General features: G+C 37.7%; 1 protein-coding gene across 3 annotated transcripts in view; it reads left to right on the forward strand.

Moving 5' to 3' along the window:
• Grid2 (glutamate ionotropic receptor delta type subunit 2) overlaps positions 1-27983 on the forward strand; it is a 1385700-nt gene that overhangs the window by 1085305 nt on the left and 272412 nt on the right. For all 3 annotated transcript variants that reach the window (XM_036180912.1, XM_036180913.1, XM_036180910.1), the window contains exon 12: positions 11070-11208. In XM_036180912.1, coding sequence (XP_036036805.1) covers positions 11070-11208 — 139 coding nt within the window. The remainder of the gene's footprint in view (positions 1-11069; positions 11209-27983) is intronic.

Genomic DNA, 27983 nt, shown 5'->3' on the forward strand with positions numbered 1-27983 from the left:
GACTATCTATAAACAGAACTACTTTCTTACAGTGGCACTTTGTGATTCTCATACTCTCCTAGCACCTAAAGCCATTTCTTTTTTGTTTGTTTTTCAATATTTTAATTATTATATTTGTGTTTTAATTTCACACATCAACCATGGGTTCCCCTGTCCTCCCCCATCCCACCCCTGTTCCAATCTTCCCCCCAACCCCCCCCTCCATTCCCATCTCCTCCAGGGCCAGGACTCCCCTGGGGATTCAATTCAACCTGGTGGATTCAGTACAGGCAGGTCCAGTCCCCTCCTTTCAGGCTGAGCAAAGTGTCCTTGTGTAAGCCCCAGGTTCCAAACAGCCAGCTCATGCACTAAGGACAGGTCTGGGTCCCACTGCCTGGGTGCCTCCCAAACAGTTCAAGCTATTCAGTTGTCTCACTTATCCAGAGGGCCTGATCCAGTTGGGGACTCCACAGCTTTTGGTCAAGAGAAAGCCTGATCTGACATAGTATGGTGATTCAGGTGGCCAAACACCCTACCAGTCAAGCTGGAACTCTCATCCAATAACTGATGGAAGTGGATGCAGAGATCATCAGCCAGGCTCCAGGTAGAGCTCCAGGAGTCCAGTTGTTGAGAAAGAGGAGGAACTGTAAGAGTGTGAATTGTTGAGACCAAGATTGAAAAAGCACGGGGACAAATAGCCAAACTAATGGAAACACATGAACTAAAGCCATTTCTTATTCTGAGAATGGTTACTTGCATTCCATCTTCTATAAAGGAAAGCATGTGAGTACTGTTGTAATTTCCACAGTATTCCTTTCATTTTATAAAACATGCTTCTCTAAATGTAAAACATTCCAACTTCTATGGATACTTCAATTGGTCAGTCAATTACAACATACTCAGCCACAAGGAATATATACAGAGTATTCTATCTTTTTAGTTAACTCTAATTCATTTGCTCTGCAGCACTAGATTAAAAAATATAAATTCTGTGAGTCTTTCAGCCTATCAAAAGCTGGTTTACCAATTGTATCATTTACATAATTAAGTGCTCTTCTGTAGTTTAGGCAAACAGGAAAATGTTATATTTGCACAGGATAAACTTAGAATAACAATTTTGTTCCTGAGTCAGGTGAAATTACCGGTTTTTCCAATCTTGCCTGAGGAGAAAACACTATTTTAGTTCTTTAACACCTTTTGTAAGTAACATAATAAATACAGAACATGGCTGATATTTTTGGTGTGACAAGGCAGTCACATCAAAATGATGATCAGTGTCCTAAGACTGCTGACAGCACAGGCTCACGCTGCAGGTCCAATTCCTCATGACTGAGAGTGGTCCCAGAGGCCAGCAGATCCACTGAGTTAAGGGAAGACTGCAGACGCCATATGCCTGATGCCTCATCTAGTAATCTGGACCCATAAAAAGACATTTTCTCAAAATTGCAATTAAAGAAGAGAATATAAATTTCTTTTCTCATTCATTTAGGTCTTAATTGTTTCACATTTGTATACAGAAATGTGCATGGCTGAAAGGTGCAGGTCAGTAAAATTGCAGGACTGAAATGCTCAAAGTCGCCACCTAACATAAGGTAAAATACCACCAAGGATGAACCCCCCCCCCACAGATGTTCTCTCAAACTCTATTGGCTATCTTCAAGGATACCAGCAAATGTCCATCCAGTTATCTGTTTCTGAACAACTACCATTACAATATGAATCACTCTATCCAATAGTAGGTTTATGCAATCCCTCTACATGGTATACTGTATCATGAGACCTGCTCATTTTCATTGCTGAATAATATTCATTTGTACAGATATAGCATTATCTACCCATCTCTTCTCAAAGAAGAATTGGTTTCTTTCTATTTGGGGAAGTTGTGGATAATACTACTGCATATGTATTTGGTAGGTGTTCTGGAACTAGTTTCCAGGGAGATGGGCAAATTATCAACATGAATGAATTAATTAAAAACCCCACTAAAAACTGTGAGAATTATGTTGGCTCCTTATCTTCCCAACCCTGGAACTAGTCATCTTCAATGGACCACTCTTGTGGCTCTGAAGCAATATTTTACTTTATTTTATGTATCCCCACAAGTAATGATGTTTCTGTACATGTAAAAGCAATCTGTTTTTGTTTTTGTTTTTGTTTTTGTTTTTTTTTTGTGAAGATTCTAATTTTTCTAGGCTTTTCCTTATTGTGTGTTTTATTGATTTATAAGAGTCATAAATACAAGAGACATTCTTGTGTGGTAAAAATTTATTATTTCTTTTCACTTTGTCAGAGCTTTACAAATATCAAAGTATTGGGGTTTTTCATTCATTTAAATTCTTTTTGTGTTTTAAGAAATCTGTTCCTATTCAAATTTACAGATATAGTCTATTGCATTGTTTTGTGGATGCTTTATTACTATTTGTGACAAACTGCTTAGTGTCAAGTTTTGTTTATGTTGGGAGTCATGTTTCATATTTCTTGTAGGCATATCTACTTGACCCAGTCCTGTTTAATGAAAGGCCCCTGATGCTGCCCGGAACTGTGAATTGAGTGCACATGTATGTGTGGATGATTGTCATGGATCGACTGGATCCACCAAGTACAGATACCAAGCTGCCATGTTTATATATGCAGCTACCAGAGCTGGACGTCTTCTCCTGGCAGAGTGACTTAGTCATTGGGAAACTTTTCTAGTTTCTTGCCAATTTTATATTCAGAAAGAGAGAGGGAGAATAAGAGGGAGAGGGAGAAGGCAAGCACCTAGGATTTCACTTGATACCTTCTGATAACTCAGTTTGAAGAGTCTCTCTTTGCACTGCTGAGTATTCTAATCAGTGAGCACACTTCTCCATGTAGTCTGTCTTCTTTTCCTTAAACTTCTTTGTAGACATTTCATTTATATTCATTTGGTTTGGCAGAGATATTTACCACTATTGTAGTTGTATTTATGTTTAATTTTCTGTTTAAGTGTTTGTTGTTAGCATAAACAAATATGATTAATCTTTGAACATTGTTTATGTAAGATAGAAAACATAACTTAATAACTTGTTCTTTATCCTCCTAAAATTTCTATGTATTTACACATACAAAACATTTTTTGTTTTTTTTTCTTTATTAATTTTTTTTGTTCATTTTACTTACTAATCATGGATCCCCCTCACATCCCTTCCCCTGTTCCCCCAAGCCTTCTGCTGCATCCCTTCCTCAAAAAAGGTAAAGCCTCCCATGGGAAGTCAGCAAAGTAAGGTACATTCAGTTGAGGAGATCCAAGTCCCTCCCTCCCTGCATCAAGGCTGTGTGAGGTGTCCCACCATAGGTAATGAGCTCTGAAAAGCCAGCTAATGCACCAGGGATGGATCCTGATCCCACCTCCAGGGACCCCTTACTGGGAGAGCAATGAAAGAGATATCTTGATAGAGGGAGACATTATGAGGATAGGGAGAAACCTGGTGCTAAGGAAGTTCCCAGGAATCCACAAGGATGACCCCAGCTTAGACCACTAGCACTAGTGGAGAGGGTGCCTAGACTGGCCTACCCCAGTAATCAGATCAGTGAATACCATGTCATCATAGAACCTTCCTCCAGTAACTGATGGAAGCAGATGCAGAGATTCACAGCCAAGTACAAAACATTTCATTTCTTCTTTTTATTCTTCTTTATGTTGTTTGTTTGCCACACCCAAATCAGTACTAAATAGGAAATAGCAACATCTTTTAGCCATTAAGATCATAACATCTTGATGTTGGTGATAAAAGTACATTTGTCACTGGGTCTCTAAAGCACTTGTCAGGAAAAGGAGGAAAAATGTTTTCAGTTTGTGATTATATCTAGGTTTGCTTTATAGTTTTTAGATTTGAGTGTTGAATTTTATTTGTGCCTTTTTGACATTGACCATGATGATAATTTAATTTCCCCCTTTCAGTGGTAATGTAATGAATTACAGTTAATGAATTTTCAGAGCCAGATGCATCTTGTATTCATACAGTGAGCCCAATGATGTTTGTTTTTGCTTATACAGTTTTTATTGTATTATTTGTCTTTTTGTCAATTATGATTATATGGTAATTTATTTTCTTGGAATAATTTCAGTGTGTTTTGTCATGATAGTTTTGTTTTTCTTATAATTGAAAGGACCAGTGTCTTGTTTTTCTCTACCTCAATAATAGTGTATACAATAGTAACTACTCTTCAAATATTTCTTAATTTTACCACAAGGCCACAGGCACTGAATTTTCTAAGTAAATTTTAATTACAGGTATGAAATGCTTAAGACTTGTAAGATTATTCAATATTCCCATGTCCTTTTATAGCAGACTTCACCTAGATATTTTCTCATGACATCATTAGTTTCAAATTCATCAATATAAGTATACTTTAGATTATCTTGCATCTTTCTAACACCTTGAGCAGTGAACACTTTTGTGACGACTACTGGACATTTCATGTACCTTCACACATTATCTTCATCAATCTTCAGGGCTGATTTTAGCCTTCTACCCCAACCAGAGGCACTACATTCTGTTGGATCAGCCTTAGAAGACAAAAATGCTGAGAGACAAACACAGTGAGGACATAGCTCAGGAGGCTTCATAAGGGAGCAAGGCTTTCATTCATGTAGCCATCTGTGTGATATGTAAAGAAGAATCTGGCTTCATTCTGTCCATGATCTGAGAATACAAGACAAATTTAAACTAAAGATAATGGACTAATGTGTTTGGCAGAGGTAGGGTATATAAGCAGACTTGCAGTTTTATACAAGGATGATTCAACAACAAAGCAGCTGTAATTGTTTAAAAAAAAAACATTAACAATACCACAAACAAACAGCTCTCATGGACAATAGGATAACTGCCTTCAGGACAAGACACCACGCATCAGGGACCTGTAAAGAAGATGCATCTAAGTTCCCTACTCCTCAAAACCAATTGCCTAGGATAGTGTTTCTCCAAGGTCAGCACACAGGAGATGATATAATTCTGTTTCAACATGGGACAGGCTCCATTCATATAACATTGGAATGTAGACAGATTTTTAAATGGTCTTATTAAATAAAAAACACAGAGCCAAATACAGAGGTGAAAGCCTTAGATCAGGGAAATAGGGAAAGCTAGCAGCCAACCTTACCTCACCAGCTCTGCAGCTTCCAAATACGAGTTACTTCATGTCTACCCACACCTTTATTGTGTTGATTTTCTGCCCTCTCATTGGCTATCTTAGCCCAGCTACCTCACTTTCTCTTCCTACACAGCTCTGTCACTTTCTGTGCCTGTACAGACCTCCAGACCTCTATGGTTGGTACTGGGATTAAAGGCATGTGTCACCACACTTAGCTCTCTTCCCTAGTGTAGCCTTGACCACACAGAGATCCTGCCTGCTAAGGGATTAAGGGTGTGTGCTGCCTGACTTCTTGTTAAAATGGCGGACCTTTTCCCCCTGATCTCCAAGCAAGCTTTATTTATTAACATACAAATAAAATATCACCACATCAGAACTCCTGGTAGATGCCATATGGATCATGTTCCCAGTTTTGTAGACATGAAAGATACAAGATAGAGGGTATCCTCGAATCTTGTTCAGCAATTTCAGAGAGCAACTGATGCACAGCAATGTGTGTCAGGGTCAGAATCTCTGCCAGGCCCTTACATGACATTGTGAAGTGAAATTTAGGTTGCAATAAAAACTTCAGGATATTGAAGATGTTTGGATTATAGAATGCCCACCAAGGATAGCTGTGGACACAGGCAGCCAGCCTGTGAGAAGGGTTTGTGTGTGACTGTGCTGGAGGCCTAAAGCTATCTAGGCCCTTTGGAGCACAGCCAATTTTAGCATAAGTCCCAGAAGCCAGACATGGAGTGACAGAATTTGATATTTTCTCTGGTGGATTTGGGACTTACTTTTATCATTCATTGATATTCCCTGATTCTTTTCTTTTGGACCAGAAATGTTTACTCTATGCCATTTTATGTTGGGCATATGTACCTTGTTTTTTATTCTATAGGCACTCACAGTTAAGAAACTTAGAACATTTAAATAATTGTTCTAAGAATAATTAAAGACAATGGTGGAAGGTTATGACTTAAAAGTGACATCTTGGGGTGTCAAGTTGACAATGGTTAAAGTTGGATGGTTGGTGTTAATTGTCAATATGACATAATCACCTGGAAGACAGAACTCTGGGCATGTCAGTATGGGCTTACCTAGACTGCATTAAAAGGTCGGGAAGACTGACTTACTGTGGTTTGTCCCGTTCCCTGGCTAAAATTTTGGCCTGTCTAAGTAGAGAAAATGAGCTGAGCAGCAGTTTGCATTCATCACTATCAGCTTCCTGATTGTAAGTACATTGATATCAGCTCCTTCAATCTCCTACTACCTTGACGTTCCAACATGATGACCTGTACCCTTGGACTATGAACCAAGAAAAGAAATTAAGACTTTAAGGTTATTATGATCTATCTAGTCCAACATTACCCAAACAGGATGTCAAGATTTCCATATTTTTTGTCTTGTGTTTCAAGATAGAGTTTCTCTGTATAGCTCTGGCTGTTATGAGATGTACTATGTAAACCAGGCTGGCCTCAAAATCAGAGATCCTCCTGCCTCTGTCTCCCAAGGATTTCCATTATTTTTATTATCTTATTTCTAAGTGTCAAATACAATGGCATTGTATTTGGGTTCTACAAGAATATTTGAGCTACTAAAGTTGTAAATTATATACCACAAAAGAAGAAACACAGCAATTTGATCCTCTATGTGGTTGAAAACAAATCTTCACAAGGGTAAAGTTTTTGTGGAAACAAACCCATAATTAGTCTTTTCAGTCATACACTTATTTTTCTACTTTTTTGAATACATATTTAAGACATTGTCACATTTTACTATTAGTTTCAAATTAACTGTTGTGCTAAAAAACTCCACATGGGAATTTAAAGCTGAATATTCTTTAGCTTTCATCTTTTATAAACTGAGTGAAAATGTCTGTTGTTTTCAAGAAATATCCAAAATGCATCAAAACTGCTTTTGAAAAAATGTTTTCCATATATAAAAATTTTGCCTGAACTGGCAGTTCAGACAGTAACCTAAGGACATATTTACACCTTATAAAATTTAGAGATGTTATGAGAACTAGTGGTCACAGTAAAAAAAAATAATATTTGAATTCTGTTAACTATATTAGCTATATAGAGTTAGCAGGAAGGAATATTGTTCCTCTAATTCATTTTCATTGTGAATATAAGTCTAATTTCTTATTATAAAGTCTGTTAATGTTCATTATTTATATGTATTCATTTAAGAGGGCCATCATAACAAAATACACAGACTCTGAGGCATGAAGGGTAGAAGATCAAGATCAAGGTGTGAATAGATACAATTTCTCCAGAGGCCTTTTGACTCTGTGGTTGCTTCCTTCTGTGGCATTTGTACAAACATACTCTCAATGTTCTGTCATCTCACCCATCACAGCAGCAGCCATATTAGCATGACCTTTTATGACTTGGTTTTACTTTAATTCCATAAGAATTGCTTATATAATATTGTCACATTGAAAGTTAGTATTTTAACACATGAATTTTGTGAAGACACAGTTCAGTCACTAACATAGCATAAATTTATTTACTAGGTATTTAACCACATAATATGGGACCCAGACCAGAGACTATTATAAAGGAAGAGAAACAAACTATATAAAACATAGGTGGTCAACCTTGAAATCATATACAGACAAGTGACATTATACTGACTGAGCGTGTTTTATTTATATATTTAAGTATATATATATATATATATATATATATATATATATATATATATATATATACAAAATTAAAGAACTAGAATCTATTAATTTCAGAGAGAGCAGGAGGATTCATAGGTTGGAGGGAGAAATGGGAAGGGGAAATTTATGTAACTATATTTAAACTTAAAAAAATTAAAATATATTTTAAAACTAAAAACAAACATATTTATATGTTCTTGCAATAAAAACATGCTGAATTATTCTTTTCTAAAAGGTAAAGGACCTAAAGAACTTGACAATATGAAACTGAAGGAAATTATTTAGTAAAGCACTGATAAAAGATATTTCTTGGGGTTTTTGTTTTGTTTTGTTTGGCTTTTTGAGAGAAGGTTTCTTTATGTAACCTTGGCTGTCCTGGTACTAGCTCTGTAGAACAGGCTGGTTTTAAACTTACAGAGATCTGCCTACCTTTGCATCCCTAGTGATGAAATTAAAGGCATGGGCTATCACCACCCTTTAATAAAAGATATTTCTAAAGGGAATTTTTTTAAATAGAATCTTTGAAAATTCTTGAGTAGAAAAACAGTTGATATTGAAAAGAAGAGAATTCTAGACACAAATATTGTAAATTCAAATCTTTGGATCAGAAATAGTCATGTTAACATGCTAAAATTTCAAAAAAACCCATTTAGAGAATGATTCAAAATAAGGTCAGATACGTGAATTAAGGTTCTTCCATGTAGTGTCTTATAGGCTTTGACAAAGATTATGGCTTCTTCTCCTTGGAGTGATAAGAAGCTACTGGGAGGTTTGATCAGGGCACACCATGAGCTTATTTCATTGCCTAGAGTCCACGGTGGATCACTGAGGGTATAGAATATAGGCAGGTTTTATGTAGGCTATTTGGTCGTACAATCAAAGGCTTCTGGCTTAGATGTGGATATCATTGTTGAAAGTGGTAGAATAAAATGGTTTGGGAATTAAATTTGAAAGTAAAGGTTACATATTGAGAGGTGAAACTTTTAAGGTGGTGTTCTAAGAAATGCCAAAATAGAAATGCTCCAGTTCCTGGCATAATGTAAAGTAGTTAGGTGAGGAGCTAATTTGGATGTTACAACAAAGGTTTTAAATGTGTTAAATTTAAGATCCCCATTAGATTCCTGGTGGAAGACACATAGGCTTTTATCAACAGTTCTGCATAAAGAAGGACCAGAATATAAGTTTGAATGTTATCTATGTGAAATGTTGTATTTCCTGGAGAGGAATACAAAAAAAAAAAAAAAGTTAATCACCCTAGACAGGGCACCAAGAGAGAAAAGAAAAGATTTCATCCAAGTCTATTTTAATGAACCAATGAGTTGGTTGAATCTACTTATAGGAGCATGTGTTAGGGATTATTTGCAAAAGCATGGTATGGATGACTGTAGTAGAATAATTTAAAGTGTGTTACTTTAGTTTATATTGCATTTGTTTAACTCTGTGAAGCTGTTGTTACTGTGCCTGTGTAAAACACCTGATGGTTTAATAAAGAATTGGTCAATAGCAAGGCAGGAGAAAGGATAGGCAGGGTTGGCAAGCAGAGAATATATATAGAAGGAGAAACTAGGAGGATAGATATAAGATCTAGCAGCAGCCAGAGAAGAAAGAGGACTCCAGGGGCCAGCCACCCAAATACACAGCAAGCCACGGAGTAAGGGTAAGATACAGAAGTAAGAGAACAGTAAAAGGCCAGAGGCAAAAGGTAGATGGGATAAGTTAAGGAAAGCTGACTAGAAACTAAGCAAGCTAAGGCCGGGTATTCATAAGTGATTTGTGTGTGTGTGTGTGTGTGTGTGTGTGTGTGTGTGTGTGTGTATGTGTGTGATTTATTTGGGAGCTGGGTTGTGGGACCCCCAAAAAGCAAAAACAATCAACAACAGGTGACTCAAAAGTTGGTGAAAAATCCCACCTTAAAGAAAGTGGCAACTCCCCAAAGATGCATCACTTGAGATTCTCCATCCATAGTCAATGTTCCCCTATCTATATTCTCTAATAACTGTCAAAGAGCTTATGCAACTAAGGTGCAGAAGTATTAGTGGGTGGAATCTCAGCAGGGGGCCTAGTAATCCCCCATTTCTATCAAGGGAATATTAACAGTCTCATTTTCATTGCCATAGGCTTATTATCATTGTATCAGTTTTGACTTCAATGTTGGCCTAATTAGGGTTTCTATTGCTGTGATAAAACACCATGACCAAAAGGCAAGTTGGAGAGGAAAGGGTTTATTTGTTGTACACTTCCACATTGTAGTCTATCACTGAGGGAAGCCAGGGCAGGAATTCAAGCAGAGCAGGAACCTGGATGTAGGAGCTGATGCAGAGACAATGGGGGTTTGCAGTTTACTGCCTTTCTCTTCATGATTTGCTCAGCCTACTTTCTTACAGAATCCAGCACTACTATCCCAGTGGTGGCCCCACCCACAATGGGCTGGATCCTCTCTTTTACACTACTTAAGAAAATGCTGTACTAGCTTGCCTACAGCCCAATCTCATGGAAGCAGTTTCTCAACTGAGGCTCCTTCCTCTCTGAGGATTTAGCTTGTGTCAAGTTTACATAAAACTAGCCAGGTAAATATTCATGGCCACTGGCCATGACTGCCATAGAAATCCATTTTATGCAAGCTGATGATCATTTCATGACCAGAGGAAATAGTGTTACTTCACCAAATGTAGATGATATTCAAAGTCTTGCTAAGGATGCATAGCATAAAATGTAGATGGAATGTAAGAATTCCAAAGGCTTCACCCAAGGACATACCAATGTATAGATGATGAGAAGAGTGATTTCCAAGAATATTATGAGTGGCCAGATAAGATACAGACAGGAAGAAATACATACAATGATACTGAAATCAATGGTAATATGTGTGATACCAGGGTTTTCAACAACCTATACTTCTAGAGATTTTAACAAAATAATGTAGGATTTCATTTAAAATATGAAGAAGTGATATTATATATGTGTGTGTGTATGTATGTATGTATGTATAGCAAGATTAATGTCACCTAAATAGTAAATAATCAAGCCCTTGAAAACAAAGTATACATTTATGATTATAGTAAGAAGTTAATTTTAGGATCTAACGGGGAAGAATTATCATTTCATCATATTATGTGGAATATTTATCATGCTTCTTTTTGACAAAGCCTCACATAATTCCATAAAAGTTAATAAAAAACAAAGTAATAAAGAATGGAGGTCTCCAATGATGTTAAGGGAAATGCTGCTTGTTGTCTGTTTGGGCACTGAAAGTGTATGACTTTGGTTTCTCAATAAAAGCTTGTTGACATGATTGCCTTCTCTCCTCTTTCCACAGGTGGGGAAGTCCCATACACAACTCTGGCAACCCGAATGATGATGGGGGCATGGTGGTTGTTTGCTCTGATCGTCATCTCCTCTTATACAGCAAACCTTGCTGCTTTCCTCACTATTACCCGCATCGAGAGCTCCATCCAGTAAGTATGCACAGGTGGCAGTTGTCATCAAACATGACGAATGCTGGGAGTGTCATCGGGAAAGCCCTCTGAGCATAAATGTGCGCCATCTGATAACAAATTGTCACTCTCCTTTCAAGCAAAAGCTTAGTTTTGTGATACCTCAGAATATCAATCCTAAATAATTTATTTTATAACATGTTGATTAAAACTTAGATATTTCTTTCCATATTTTCCTGAAAGGATAATACATCATCAAAATTTTAACTATCGTGGAGTATAACTACGTCAGCGCAGGAGAAATGGCTCAAAATCACCGGTAACTCCAGTTCCAAGAGATCTAATACCCTCTCCTAGACTCGGCCATCATTGTGTATGCAGAGTATACAGACATACATGCAGGAATATACATAAAATAAAAGTATATTTTTTAAAAATAATAACTATATGAGAGAAAAATTATGAAAAACAAAGTATAAAGAATCATATTAAATAAAAGGTCTTTCCAATGAATTTGTCCCATTTTGTGCAATCAGAATAAGTGGGTAAAGGAACAGATCAGTGAGGGTGAGGAGGGAAGGGGAAGGTGGGAGAACAGGAGAGAGAGGGAAGAAAGAAGAGCAGCTAACAGGCACAAACTAGCATGCTCAGTGACCACACTCTGCCTGACTTCAATAATACCCATGTGGTTATCATCACTGCTCTTTCTCCAGCATCAGTAACAGTGATGAGAAATGGTTATCAATCATGATACACCTACTTCTTCACTTACAGAAATCTCTGCTTCAGGTCCCAACCTTGAAACATTTTCTACCTTCATAGTTTCACAATATAGGGCCTTCAGCATCATACAGTTTCTGCCCTAGATGGACACAGTATCCTATGCACTATCTTAAGATACATTCCCCTGAAACTGCCTTATTTAATCCCAAACAAAATTGTTTTAATTAAAGGTCAACATTCAAGTCTCAAAACAGGCCAGTTCAAAAATGACAACAGCTAGAAATGTAGAAGAATTTCCTAGAGTCAACTTCCCCTTAAAGAAAAACACAAAACTTCTTGCCTCTAAAATGTATGTCAATGAACTCCATTAGTGGTCTGGAAGCCACTATCACATAATGCCAAATCAAGAATTAATTATTTGTGGAAGTTCATTGTTTTTCTTCAATCTATGATCTGAAATTGAAAGCCCCCACAATCAACTAGTAATACTCACAGACAGTCAATTCCTTTATCCATTTATGAAAATGATACTATTAAATTCACCCATTAAATCATGCTCCTCAAAGTGTTTTATAATTGTTACTTTAGTACAGACCCTTCATACTCTCCCAATGTAATCCTCTTATAGCCAACTTTATGGGTAATACAAATTATAAATGATACCAAGTAAAATGTAGGAGACTGAGGATTAATGAAAACTATTGCAATAGCCTAGGAAGGAAATTGATGAAATTAGTAACATCATAAAAATAATAACCATCATTTACTGATTAGTTATCAGATGCCAGGATTTGTGCTATTATATGCTGATTGGTTCATCTAATGCTCATCGCCAACTTCTAAACTCTATACTATCCATGACATATTTTACAAATGGAAAGACTGAAGATAGATGCTAAGGAACTTTCACCTCCATGCAGCAAGTGTCTGGGTAAAGAGCAGATCTTCAGGGTACCTGGGACCTAAGCCTGTGTTCCAAGGTGTTACAACAGTCCTCATTCCCCACACTCAAACCTTCATGTGCCATCTGTGTTTAGAGAAGAAAGTGTCAGCCTTAAGAATAAAACCTTAGTATTTACTAGGAATTCAGGGCAAAAGATGTACTGGATAAAATGTTGTACAAACCCTCAGTTGGTATGCAGCTGTGGTGATGACTTTTGTGTTTAGCCAGTTTTGTTAGCATACATGTCAACATGAGTTAATTACACCAATACGTCTCGCTGAGCAAGACATTTTGGCATATTCAGTCAAAGACTGAACATATTTAAAAACACAAAATGTAACAGTCTGATACACATACGCAGCAGATATTAATTCCTACAGTCAAATTAGTTAACACATCTAATACTGCCCATCGTGTCTACTAAATATCCCTAAGTGTCTTTATTTGGTGACTTGACTTTGTGCCTTTGGACAGCTGTCTCCTCCTTTCCACCACCCCACAGGCCTCTCACCATTGTTTCCATCTTTGCTTCCAGGACTTTAACTTTGTACTACAGTAAAATTGCCTGTCTGTGTTTGGCTCGTTTCACTTAGCCTAATGACTTCTAGGCTGATCAATGTGGTAGCAGATAGCAAGTGGGAAAAGGGCTTTTCAGAGCAAATTGGAGAATGAACCTTATTATCATACTTTTTAACCACAATGTTTTTAATTGTTGAAATTATAATATAATTATATCATTTCTCCATTCTCTTTCTTCCCTCCAACCCTCCCAGGTTCTTCCCTGTGTGTGGTGTGTGCGTGTGTGTGTGTGTGTGTGTGTGTGTGTGTGTGTGTGTGTGTTCATAAATATGTAAGTATAAGCTGTTATTTGTGTTATTTGTATGTGTGTTTTTGTAATTGACTGTTTGGTATTGGATAACCAATTGGTATGCTCATTCCTAGTGAAGGCAATTTCTTCCTCCCTTGGCGTTTTGAGATCTTGTGAGCCCTCCACCCCACTCATCCATGTTTGCCTGTCTATTGGTGTCATCCTGTTCAGGCATGTTTAGGCAGCCATGTTGGTGGTATTTCATGGGTGCACACTTTTAAAAGTACACTTCTTATTAATACTGACCAATGGAACTGGCACATTTAAATATGATTAATGTATTATTTACTTTTAGTTTTGAAGTATTTTAAATAAACAAATAAATGTCTTATATTACATGCAATAATAATCATAGTAGCAAAAATTATGTCTGACCCTTATTGAGAATTTACTATGATCCAGACATTAAGTATTTCTCATTTACTTCTCAAAGTACCTGTCACAATGTAAATGCTACCATTATTTCCATTTTATAAGTGAAGAAACTGAGTTTTAATCGCAAAATGCTCAAGACCACCCAGTAAGCATTGAACTTGGTGGTCTAATGCATGTACCCCAAAACCAGTCCAGTCTTGACCCTGCAATTAGTTCCTTATCTAATGCTTGTTCCCTTAACTTGCTTGACCCAATGTTTGCTGAGGATAGGGGCAGTTTTGTACGTGTGCATCTTAGCTACTTCGTTGTTACTAAGTTCCCAGTACCAGTTCCTTTCTAGACTACTATAACAGAAGAAGCAGACACCACTTCCAGATCTGTATTCCCCCAAGGTTCTTTCCAAAGTAAAATTTAGTAGGGGAAAAATGTAATTTCACATATGTTTCCCTCAAGTCTAGTTCTACATTCCAAAGTAACTGAGCATTCATTTCCTTAAAAATTATTCCTTTCTGGTGCCAACGGGCATTATGAAAAGTTTTCAGTGGGTGTAATAAATTCCTACTTTCTTCTAGTACTGTCCTCAGAGTAATTCTGGAAAGAATCAAAGCCAAATAAGTTAGAGTAGTCTGATTTGCTCCCAAAGTTTATGGATAACTTCAAAGTTCATGTCTCAACTTTGTTGGTAAACACAAATGCCTGTAACACTGCTTGAATACCAAGTTCCACCTGTAAGTAATGCCAGTTTCTTGCAACAAATTTCCCACTCTCACTTTCCACAGAATGTACTTTCCACAGTCTCACACAGTGCTTTATTAAGCACTGGTGTTCATAAAACTCGCTCCTCACTGAACGAAATGGGGAGTGTTGACACATCTCCTTCAGTACAGTTTGCTATGCCATTGGCTAGCATGAACAATGTATAGCTCGAGTCCCTCAAAACAGAGGCTCTCCTCAGACTGAGGGAGGAAGACGGAAATGGAGTAATGCCCCAAAGGGAAGGAAACACGGCTCCTTTGGGATTGCTATTGGCTGCATTCTAAAATTTGGAATGGATTTTCCTTGAAGATAACCCATAAGTTTAAGCCTCCTATCCATCCAGTGGCAGGATATGGTATAGAATGAGATGAAGGAGAGGACCAGTTCAGATTCCAACGGGGAGAATATTAATGGCTTCTGTGTTTTGTTGTTGTTTTTTGTTTTTTTGGTTTGTGGTTGTGCTTTGGTTGGATTTTTTACTTGAGAAAATAGAATGTGGGGCTAAAGACATGGCTCGGTGAATAAGAGCACTTGTTGCTCTTGCAGAGGAACCAAGTTCAGTTCCCATCAACACATGCTAGTATACAACCATCCACAATTTCAGTAGCAGAAGATCTAATACCTTTTTCTGATCTCTATGGGTATCAGACACAGATATAGATAGATAGATAGACAGACAGACAGACAGACAGATAGATAGGTAGGTACATAGATAGATAAAATACTAATACACATAAAACATTTTTAAAATAAAATGCTTGATTTTATACTCATACCCAGGCTAAAAATGGCAATGGTGAATGAAGAGTTTTGAAAGTATTGTTAGTGTCAATACTGGCTAAGGGCTGACACTCTAGCTTGGTAGCAGATCACTTGCTTAACCTTACCAGGGTCTTGGGTTCAGTCCCCAGCAACATACACACAAATGCACAACCTAGTATTACAGCACCATCATGTTTGCCTTTACTTTCTTATTTTTTCCAAAAGCTATTTATCATTTAACATCAAAATAAGCAAAGCTACAGTAAATCATAATTGTTCAGCTGTACTCATTAGTAACTGTACAGTATGATGAATCTTTGGGACCACATTTGATTATTTTAATTCCATGAAGCTGTAGATAATCTTGGCATCTACTCAGAGATCTCATAATTTTGCATCTAGTACATGTCTTTCATAATCCTTATTGTTTAACCAAACAAAATACTGAGTTATCCATTCCCTGGAGTCAAATTAATTGGGATAATAGTTCTTTCTGGAACATACAAAAACAGCCTGTATCTCTATAACAGATTTTATCATATCAGTGATAGGATTTTTAGATCCTCATTAGTATGAATTAAGAAAGGGAAAACTTTACTTTGTAATGGTCTAGATGCCATTTATCCCATGTATAGAGTTGTCTAGCTACCACTACAATAAAATGCACCTCGAATCCATCTACACAAAGGTCTTGCTCATCCTTCTCTTTATCTGCTCAGTCACATCCTCCTTCCTAGTAGTCACACCCAAGGAAACCATTGATTGCTTTGTTGATACGTTATTGTTTCTGCCACAACTGCCATCGACAGTAGTGTAGCCCACCTACACGAGATAATGTCTCTGGGCCTTGTCTCTTGACCCTCTAATCCTCTGGGAGGGGGGGGACTACCGTGGTCAGCCAAGTCTCACAGGAATTTAAGCTTAACTATGAATTAAAGGAATGACTCATTTGATGGTCTCACTTTAGTGCCTGATGAGCCAGCATTTAGATGGTGGCTGCCAATAGCCCTGAGCAGGCTGTTTGTTAGGCAAGCATCTTCTCACAATTCATCTTTATTTATCCTTGTCATAATCAATAACTCAACTCTAACTCCTTCTATGTGGATTCCTCCATGTTCACAATTAGATTTAGTGTCTTTCTGTTTTAAAGCACTTATATTTATCCACCACCATCACACCATGGACTTTGTCTGGCCTTGTACTGGCATTGCTGCTCTACTGTTTTATATTTTTAATTAAAATGCATCTCCTCAAGGGCTATTTTTAATCCCTTTTCTATCAACCTAAGACCTTATGTAGTACCTCATTAAATACCCAGTACATTGTGGTTACAAATAATAGTCAGACAATAAATGCCCAGAAAAGGATTTCTTGAATCTGGCTTCAGACCATGGAGGTCTACAGTGTGAGTATCAACCACATAAAACACAAAAGAAATATTAAAGTCATTTCTTTATGCTGGTATTTCACAGAGGAGTGAAAAGCTCCAATGGTATACTGTCTTGCTTTGCCCAGTGTCTCACCTACTCTCTCTTCAATCATTCTGTAGCAGCCTATCTCGGAGCTCTCATGGGGGAATTGCACACTTTATTAGGAACATCCACTGGCAGGATGGTTGAAAAGAGCTGGGCTTGATTCATTCTGCTTCTAGGTTTCAGCTCAGTGCAGAATTGTGCAGGCTTAGCCCCAGAACTCATGAGCACTGCAGACATAGGAAGGCATTCATCTCCCAACTCTGTATTGCTCAGAGTTGAGATACCATAGTTGTCTTGGCACATAAGTACTGCAGTGATGGATATTTTATGAGCATAGAGCCATCTAGATGCCATAGACACAATTTTATCTTCTAAAATAAAAGAAGCAAAACCCTAGGAAGTATATGTTGGTCTTTCAAATGTCACCTTCATTGAGTACTTAATTAAACACTGTCTCCCACTTTATTTATCATTCCCAGGAGACCCAAGGAGTCCTTGCAGTCCCTAATAGATAGGATAATATCCCTCTGTCTTTCTGTCTCTCTTTCTCTCTGTCTCTCTCTGTCTGTCTCTGTCTCTCTCTCCCTCCCACTCCTTCCTTTCTTCTCACTTTCTTTCCATCCCTCTGCCATCTCTATCTATCCCTACTCAAAAATTCCTAAATACTCAAGAATATGAATTCTTATCCTTCTAAATTTCTTGCTAGCTTCCTTTCCTATGAAAACTTTGATGAAATATCTTCCTCCCACAGTTTACAGAAATGTTCAAAATCCTGTGCTTGGGAGTATAGTAGAGTAGAGGGAGTAAGTAGAAGATATTTGAGTACAACACATTTTTGTGAAAATAATAGTGGGATAAGGATAACAATGACAGAAATTTATCAAGAGTAGTGGGAATATAACTCAGTGGTGAAGCTCTGACCTAGCAAACAGTTGGTATTATACTAAGTTCAATCACTAGAAGAAAAAAAAAGTCAGAACCTAGAGTAACTGATTGAGGTCTGAACTCTGAGACATGGCATTGTGGAAATCAAGCCTGAACCACTGCAGTGGCCATGCTGATATAGGACCTGTTTTTAATCCCAGGATTAGGACAGCATACAGACGGTGCACCCCTGCACAAGTCTCCTTCCTTCACTTTTATACTTCTCTTATTTACTACCCAATTTCAGTTCAGAGCATCCATTTGGTCCTACCCTGTTCTCCTCCTGCTTTTTGGCTTTGCCAGTTGGGGATCTCCCTACCTCAGCCCCAAGGGCTGGGGGGTTTCTAGATGTCTGCCTGACTTACATCCCTTTCTCTTTCCATTCTATTTTTAACTGAAGCAACTTTATTGATTCCCTTTTTCTTTATTGTTTTCCCAGTCTGTTTAATTCCCCTCCTCTGTTTTTTAGTCTGATTCTCTAAAACTAATCATTAGTCTATTTCGACTTATTTCTTTCCACTCCTGCCTTTACTACCTAGCATCTTAGTACATGTCGTCCCACCCATGTTCCTTTACTTCTGAATTTTATTAAAGTTGAAAATAAAAGTTTGAAATTTCTTTTATTTAAATTAAATTTATTTCTTTATTTCACATCCTTACCACAGTTTCCACTCCCTCCTCTCCTCCTACCCCTACTCTGCCTCTGCTCAGACCCTCCCCTCAATCTATTCCTCCTCTGTTTCTGTTCAGAAAGGGGCAGGCCTCTCATGGATATCAACAAAGCATGGCATATCAAGTTATTGTAGGACTAAGCAACCCTCCTCCCCTTGTATTAGGCTGGGCAATGCAACCCAGTATGAGGAATAGGTTCCCAAAAGCCAGCCAAAGGTTAGGGTCAGTCCCTGCTCTCAGTATTAAGAGTCCTGCAAGTAGACCATGCTACACAACTGTCATGTGTGTATAGAGGTCCTAGTTCTGTCCCAGGGAGGCTCCCTGGTTGTTGGTTCAGACTCTGTAAGCTCTAATAAGCCCAGATTAGTTGTTTCTGTGTTTTTGTTTTTGTTTTTTGTGATGCCCTTCACCAATCAGTTTCATATAATCCTTCCTCCCTCTTTTCAGCAGGATTCCCCGATCTCAGCCTAAGGTTTGACTGTGGGTCTCTGCATCTGTTTATATCAATTACTAGATGAAGGCTCTCTGATGATAGTTGGGGTAGGCACCAAACTATGAGTATAGCAGAATATCATTAGGCATCACTACATTTACATTATTTTTTTTTTTCTCTAATCATGTTTGGTTCTATCCTAGGTCTCTAGGTCAACCAGCTTCTGGATCCTGGCACTGCAGGCAGTGCCAGTGGTGAGTTCACTCTAGTGGCATGGGTCTCAGACTAGACCAATTGGTTGTCCACTCCTACAATCTCTGCACCATCCTTACCCTAGCACATCCCATAGACAAGACAGACTGTAGGTCAAAGGTTGTGTGTCTGGTTGGTGTCCCAATCTATCCTCAGGAGGTCTTGCCTTGTCACAAGAGATGACGAGCTGCTCAGACTACAAATCTTCTCTTAGGAGTCTTAGCTGGGGTCATCATTATAAATTCCTGGGAATTTCCCTTGCAGCAAGTTTCTATCTGACCTGGAAATGCGCACGCACATGCGTGCACACACACACACACACACACACACACACACACACACACACACACGCCTTTTCTAGTCATCTCTTTCTGGACTCTCCCCACTCCATCCCTCATGTTCCAATCCCCACCTTCCTCCAGTCCACCCACAAAATCTTTTCTATTTTCTCTTCCCATGGAGATCCATGCATCCTCCCTTAGGCCTTCATTGTTACCTAGGCTCTATGGGTCTGTGGATTGTAGCATGGTGATCCTTCACTTTTCAGCTAATATCTACTTATAAGTGAGTATATATTATGTCTGTCTTTCTGTGTCTGGGTTACCTCACTCAGGATGATTTTTTGTTGTTGTTGTTCAATTCATTTGCTTTCAAATTTCCCGATGGCATTTTGTTTTAAGCAGCTGGGTAATACTCCATTGTGTAAATGTACCACATTCTCTTTATCCATTCTTTGGTTGAGGAGCATCTAGGTTGTTTCCAGATTCTGGCTATTACAAATAAAGCTGCTATGAACCTTGTTGAGCAAGTATTCTTGTGGTATGACTGAGCATCCTTTCAGCATATGCCCAAGAGTAGTATAGATGAATCTTGAGGTAGATTGATTCCCAATTTTCTGAGAGACTGCCAGATTGATTTCCATAGTATCTGTACAAGTTTACACACCCACTAGCAATGAAGAAATGTTCCCCTTGCTCCATATCCCCTCCTGCATAAGTTGTCATTTGTGTTTTTGATCTTAGCCATTCTGAGAGGTGTAAGATAGAATCTCAGAGTCATTTTGATTTGCATTTTCCTAATGGCTAAGGATATCGAACACTTCTTTAAGTGTTTCTATGACATTTGAGATTCTTCTGTTAAGAATTATCTGTTTAGGTCTCTACCCATTTTTTAATTGGATTATCTGGGTTTTTGATATCTAGTTTCTTGAGTCCTTTGTATATTTTGGAGATTAGTCCTCTGTTGTATGTGGGGTTGGTGAAGATCTTTTCCTATTTTGTAGGCTGCTATTTTGTCCTAATGACAGTGTCCTTTGCTTTACCCAAGTTTTTCAGTTTCACAAGGTTCCATTTATTAATTATCAATCTTAGTGTCTGTGCTACTGGTGTTATATTCAGGAAGGGCTCTCCTGTGCCAATGTGTTCAAAGCTACTTCTCAATTTCTCTTCTATCAGGTTCTGTGTAACTGGAGTTATGTTGAGGTCTTTGAACCACTTGGACTTGAGTTTTATGCAGGATGATAGATATGGATCTATTTGCATTCTTCTACATGCTGACATTCAGTTACACCAGCACCATTTGTTGAAGATGCTCTATTTTTTTTCTATTGTATAATTTTGGTTTCTTTGTCAAAACTCAGGTGTCCATAAGTGTATGGATTTGTGACTGGATCTTTGACTTGATTCCATTGATCCACCTGTCTATATTTATGCCGATACCATGCTGTTTTTATTACTATACCTCTGTAGGAGAGCTGGAAATCAGGGATGGTGATACCTCCAAAGAAAAACAATTTTTAAAAATTATCTATTATTGTATCTTCAGGGTGAGCATGTCAGTCTCTCATGGTTAATTCTGCTCTTAATATTCAACTCTCAAAACTGACCTGGAGTAAAAGCCTGGTTCCATAAGTACATGGTTCACCTACTGACTTAATAACCAGTTTAATAGCAGTAAAGTATCTTAATCTTACTGTATCCTGCTATTGCCTGAATGTTACAAATGTTTCCACTGAAATAAATCAAGTGTTTTTTTTTGTTTGTCTGTAACTTTCAAACAAAACCTTATCACAGATGGGCAAGTTCCAGTCTAGAAACACAAGAAACATTAAAATACAGGCAGCATAATTCCTCTGAGGATTACTAGTTCTACCATAAAGAATGCCATTGAGGATGAATCATATGAAATCCTAAAGAACTGAGCAGATGATCATAAGAGTGTTCAACAAAAATCAATGGAGACATAAATAAATTTCAGATGTGTTAAAGAAAATGCTAACAGCTGAAGAATGTAAAAATGTCAATATGGGCTATGACATAAGAAATTAATAAAGACATTTAAATGCTGAAAAATTCCTGAGCTCCAAGAGCTCAGGAAACAATCCCAAGATTTGACAAATAGGATTGTATAACATTTAGAAGCTTCTGCATGGCAAAGGAAATGATTATTCAAGTAAAGAAAAAGTCTACCAAATGGGAGAAAAATCTTTGTTATCTACACATCTGATAAAGCATCAATATCTGAGATATATAAAGAACTCATAAAACTGAACATCCAAACTAAACAGCTCAATCAATGAACAAGCTAATGAAGTGAGCACATACTTCTCAAAAAACAGAAATGACTAATAAACATGAAAAATTAAATATTCTTAGTCTTTAGGGAAATGCGAACTGAAATTACATAGAGGTTCTATCTCACCACTCAGAAAGACTGTCACAAGGAAAATGAATAACAAATTCTGGTGAGGATATGGGGAAATAGAGTCATTGCTTAGGTGGATATAAAGTAGTCTCACCACTCTGAATAGCAGTATGAAATTTCCTCAAAAACCTAAAAATGTGCTGGATAGTTGTGGTGCACACCTTTAATCCCAGTACACAGGAGGCAGAGGCAGAGGCGGATAGAACTCTGTGAGTTTGAGGGCAGCCTGTTCTACAGAGCTAATTCCAGGAGAGCCAAGGCTACACAGAGAAGCCCATCTCAGAAAACAGTAACAACAGCACCAAAAATACAAAAGAAAACAACAAAAAAAAGTAAAATCATACCACAAGCTATAGTAAGAGGATTCTAAGTCAACACATCGCACAGTTCCTTGAACATCCATTTATTGCAATTTAACTCACAATAGACAAATTATGGAATCAGCCAGATAGTTATGTTGTTTTTTGTTTTTTGTTTTCCTGTTTTGTTTCATGTGTGTGTGTGTGTGTGTGTGTGTGTGTGTGTGTGTGTGTGTTGTGTTATAAAATATGAAGTTTTGTTCACTTGTAAGGAAGAATGAAATTATGTCATATGCTGGAAATTATATGCAACTAGTTCTTATATAATGTGAGATTCATAAAGAGAAATGCCTCTTTTCCTTCATTTACGGATTCTTAATTTCATATAGATACATTACTTATATATGTGGCATGAAGGCAGAAGGCAGACTGGGGTTAGGAAGAAGGCAACTGAAATTGAGAGGGAGAGGGTGAAGAAGGGAGAATAATATGGTTGAGGGCAGGCAAAGAACACTATGCCTGAAACATAGCCCTATGTACAATGACCATATACCAATAAAAGAAAGAAAAAGGAAAAGGAAACAGTCAATGACTTCTATCAGTCTCACGCCTATCTTCTTTTTCTGCTTCTGTTTCTCAAGTCCCTCCTGCCTTTCCTGGCTTCTCCACCTTGCCACTGACCTTGGTGTGTTTGCTTCCTTCCTACACCGAGGAGCTGTTAGACGCCATTAGTTTGGATGCTCTTAGTTTCTCCTTTCGTCTTATCATCTAAACATACTCAATTTGTTTTAATGGCTTTGTCCTGATCTCCTACACACATACAACACTCCTAGTAGAGTGTGCATTCTCAGGCACTGATGCTAAGGATGAGGCTGGAGGAGAGCCAGGTGCCCAGGAAAGAGCCAGGGACAGGGAAGGTGAGGAAAAGGGTCAGTAGCAACTGGCTTTGGCTCTTTTCCAAGAAGACTGTGGTTCTCATGAGCAGATGATGCCAGTTCTTTAGATTTGCTGTTGAATTTAGTTTGGAGGCACATTTGCAGTTTGAACATTTGAACCTCAGGCTTCCAGTAAGGTGTCTCATTAGCCAGATGGATCTGCTTATACCACCTTAGTTGAAGTTGGTTCAAAGAAAAAAAGTATCACTTAGATGGAATATAATTTATCCAAATAATTATTGAAAATACAGATAAGTCTTTTTGGGGAAATCCCCGGGCCTACTGCACTGTGAAGGACCACATCTTTTGGCACATCTTTTGTTATGGGTAGAGACTTAGTCTCTTATACTGTTGTGAAGAGCTGCCATCTCTGCTATTGTTGAGATTCATAGACGCCATGACTTGTTACATTACTGTGAACGAATGTTTCATTGGATCTTTTTATTGGCTACTAATAAGCATACAGTTATTTCTTATAACTTCTTTCTTCTCATTCCCAACTAACACCCCCTACTCATAAAGATTTTGATGATATGACTAATGTTTTGAACTCTTTAAAGTATCTATGAAAAATTTAGAAATTGCTATTGATTATTCATTTGAATTCACATTGTATCTTATTGGGGCCATTGTTTCATGTAGTATTAGCATGTATTATTGCACAATAGCTTGTTAATAGGCCATGTGCAAGGTAATGAGCAATAGTTCAATGTCAGCCTTGAAGGGTATATTGAATAAAGTAGTTTTTCACAAGTCAGCATTGGTCTGGATACTAATTAACATTTCAGTATTGATTTGAAATATGGAATAGGGAGTAAGCTTATTAAATATGCAGATTACTCTTCATTGAGTAGGGGTGATTATTGACTTCAACCACACTTTAAGAATTTATGAGGACCTTGACAAATTAAGCAAGGTGATTACAAGTAAGATGATGGTTAATGAGGACAAATAAATGATGATTTACTTTAGGTGTGTGTGTTTGTGTGTGTGTGTGTGTGTGTGTGTGTGTGTGTGTTATAGTTTCTAATTAGGGGATGAAAACAGTTTCAAAATGAACCACCTGACAATCCCAAATTTGAAATATGGCATGGTTGTTTATCAAGAAAATGAGAAGTTACATAGTAGCATAAAATTGTCCAAGCCCTTTAAAAATTACTGTAGCCTCTTTAATAGTGAGAAAACAATGGAGCAGCTAATAGCTGCAAAAAGGTGATCAATAGATTCTGGGGATAAGAACTAAAAGAATTTAGTCTTTAACTCAACAAGAGAATAGCTTAAAGGATGAAAAGGAACAATGTATTAATTACATAAAGAAAAATCATGTTATAGGTAAATGGCTAAGAGCAGAATGGCAAGCTTCTCTGAAATGGAGTTTGAGGCTGTACATGAGCCTGGTGTTCCTGGAGTTCTGTTTTATAAATCAAGCCAGTTTTTCTGGCAGGTGTATATACTATAAGGCACCCCTAATCCAGTCGTGCAGGACCAGTGGGAGCTCCTCACTGAGCTCTTGTATAATTCTGGAGGATTTTTTCCTTAACAGAGGTGAGAAATGGTCATTTCCTGGGAGTGCATGGAAATTAATGAAGTACTCCATATATTTTTAAGGATATAAAAGTTCAGAACCCAACTGTTGTATTTCTGTAATCTCATGGATTATTTGATAAAAATGATATGGTGTCCTTCTCATTTACATTTTAGATTTTTCTTCTAAGGGCTTCTTCTGTCTTTAGATGCGAAGGACCCAACAGCATGGAAAAGAAGGAAGTTAGCACTTCAGTGTATGAGACAATGTTTCCATTAAAGATGCCTGGGGTGGGCTCTTCATGAGTTACCACATAAAGGATATTTTAGGCTAGTCGATTATCTTCAAGTCAACAGTTGTTCCTTCCATTAAAATGATTTGCCTAAATCTTTTCAAAGCCAGAAATTCAGTATTATCTTTAAGCTAAAGGAGCCCCTTTTATGAGCCTTCTCTCACTAATAGGCCCAATGGTTGCCTGGGTTCCAAATGTCACTGCATTAGTAATTTACTACATTAGCTCATGGAGCTGGGGAATATGAGCCAGAGTTGGGTTTTTTTTGTTTTTTTCTAGTGGACAATTTGTTTCTTTCCATTCTCTCTCTCTCTCTCTCTCTCTCTCTCTCTCTCTCTCTCTCTCTCTCACTCACTCTTTGACTGAAAATATTTATCATACGATATATTCTAATCATAATTCTTCTAATCACAATTCCCCTTCTCTACCTCCTACTATGTCTTCTCCACATCCCCACCCATCCACCTCTATACATTCTTTTTCTCTTTCCTTAGAAACAAACAAGCAAATAAAAACAAACCAGAATTTAAAAAAAGAAAGGAAAGGCACATGCACATACACAAAAGCCTATAGAAACACAAAATCATAAACAATAATATACAAGAAAAAGACCATTAATACTAAAAAAAAATGCTATAAATAAGCAAAATAAGACAAAAACTCTACAAGAATACCATTGAGCTCATTTGTGTTGGCCAACTAGGCATGGGTTGGATCCCATACTTAAGTGTGTTTTATATACCCTTTGACTCTGTTGGGGAAAGTCATTTTTCCTTTGCATGTGATTGTCAGTGGGAAACAGATTCTTAGTTAGAGATGGGAGCTTGAGTCTACCTCCTCTCAGTGCTGGGACCCCATCTGGCTTGACCTTGTTCAAGCCTTGGGTATGTTGCCACATTCTCTATGAATTCATATATGTCAATCCTTTTGTTTCTGGAATACACTGTTTCCTTAATGTCATTCGTTCTCTCTAGCTCTTAGAATCTTTCTACCTCCTCCTATATAGACCCATGAACCTTGAGGGGAAGGGTTTGATGAAGACATCCCATTTCAGACTGTGTTCCAAAGTTCTCAACTCTCTGCACACTGTGCTGTTTAAGTCTCTGTATTAGCTCCCATACACTGTAAGAGGAAGCATCTCTGATGATGGCTGAGTGAGACACCGATCTATGGGTATAGCAGAATGTTATTAAGAGTCATTTTATTTCTATTTTCCTTTAGGAAAACAGTAGTATTTGTTTTTCCCCTAAACCTATGGTTTATCTTTTCTGAGGTTCTTAGTAACCTGGGCAATGTCAGGTGTGGTTCCATCTCATGGGACGGGCCTTATATCCAGAGAGTGGTTGCTAACTCCCACAACATTGGTGCCACTATTACACCAGCATTTCATTCACTCAGGTCACCATTGTAGATAACAGAGTTTGCATCTGGGTTGGTGAATTTTATACTTGGTAGCATGCAGAGTACCTTCCAGGATAATGAACACTAGTGAGTAGGGGTGAAGGCTATAGTTAGGCACTTCTTAACTTCTCCATATCCATTGGGTTATATTGTGTTGTATTCTGCAATGGGGAGAGCAACTAATAGTCTTGGCAATAGTGTGGAATGTGTGCAGGTTTCTATGGGGCCACTTTGGCAAATAATTCAATTGGAAGTACACTTTCCTGGCACCGAAAGTTTCATTTCGTAGTAAAAGGTGTCAGTTCAGGGTTTTGTCTCCCTCATTTGGTTGCTCTATTTACATTCCTTTAGTTTTATGTATGTATTTTAAGAAGTTTCTATAATTGTAGATTTATAGACAACCCCCTCAAATGTCCTTTCACGTTAGTTGTTCCCCACATATTCTATGTACTCCCATTTCCTCACCACTCCTCATTTAGTCCTCCTACTCCAGTTTCCTCCCTGCCTCTCCTCATTATATAATGTATTTACCTTTGTTTAGGACATGCCCCCCTCCTTAGGTAACCTAAACCCCTGTGATTATACTGATTACATTATGCCTATCAATGTGTTAAACACTAACATCCACATATAAAAGAATACATACAATATTTGTCTTTTGCAGTATGTGTTACCTTTCTCTGAATGATTATTTCTGCCTCTGTACATTTACCTAGGGATGATATGATTTTGCCCTACCACCAACAAGGGAATAGTATCCCATGCAGAAATGAACCATTTTTATTATCCATTCATCAGCTGAGAGACATCTAGGCTGTTTCCAATTCCTGGGTCTTATGAGAACATCAGCAATGAACATGGATCAGCAAGTGTCTCTTATAGTGGGATGTGGAGTCCTTTGGGAGTATGATCAATTGGTTTAACTGGATCTTGAGTTAGATCTATTCCTAGATTCCTGAGGAAAGGTAACACTGGTTTCCATCATGGCTGTAAGAGTTTGTGCTTCCCCAGTAGGATGAGTGTTCATCTCACTCCACATCCTTGCTAGTATGAGCTTTCATTTGTTTTATTGACCCTAGCCGTTCAGACTGGCTTAAGATGAAATCCCAAAGTAGTTTTGATTCATATTTCCCTGATGACTAAGGATGTTGAACGTTGTTTTGTTTTTTCAGCCATGTGTAGTTCATCATTTGAGAAAGCTCTGCTAAGTTCTGTATTCCATTTTTTAAGTTGAGTTATTTGTTTTCTTGATTCCCAGTTTTATTTTTTTTAATTCTTCTTATGTTTTAGATACTGACCCTTTATTGACTCTGTGATTGGTAAAGATCTTTTCTTGTTCTATAACCAGCTGCTTTTTCTGAATAATGATATCCTTTGCCTGGCAGAAGACTTTCAATTTCATAATGTCCTATTTATTAATTGTTCTTAGAGCTTGTGATTACTGGTGTGCTGTTAAGA

The sequence above is a fragment of the Onychomys torridus genome, chromosome 3 (genome assembly GCF_903995425.1).
Source record: "Onychomys torridus chromosome 3, mOncTor1.1, whole genome shotgun sequence".
In the NCBI taxonomy this organism is placed as follows: Eukaryota; Metazoa; Chordata; class Mammalia; order Rodentia; family Cricetidae; genus Onychomys; species Onychomys torridus.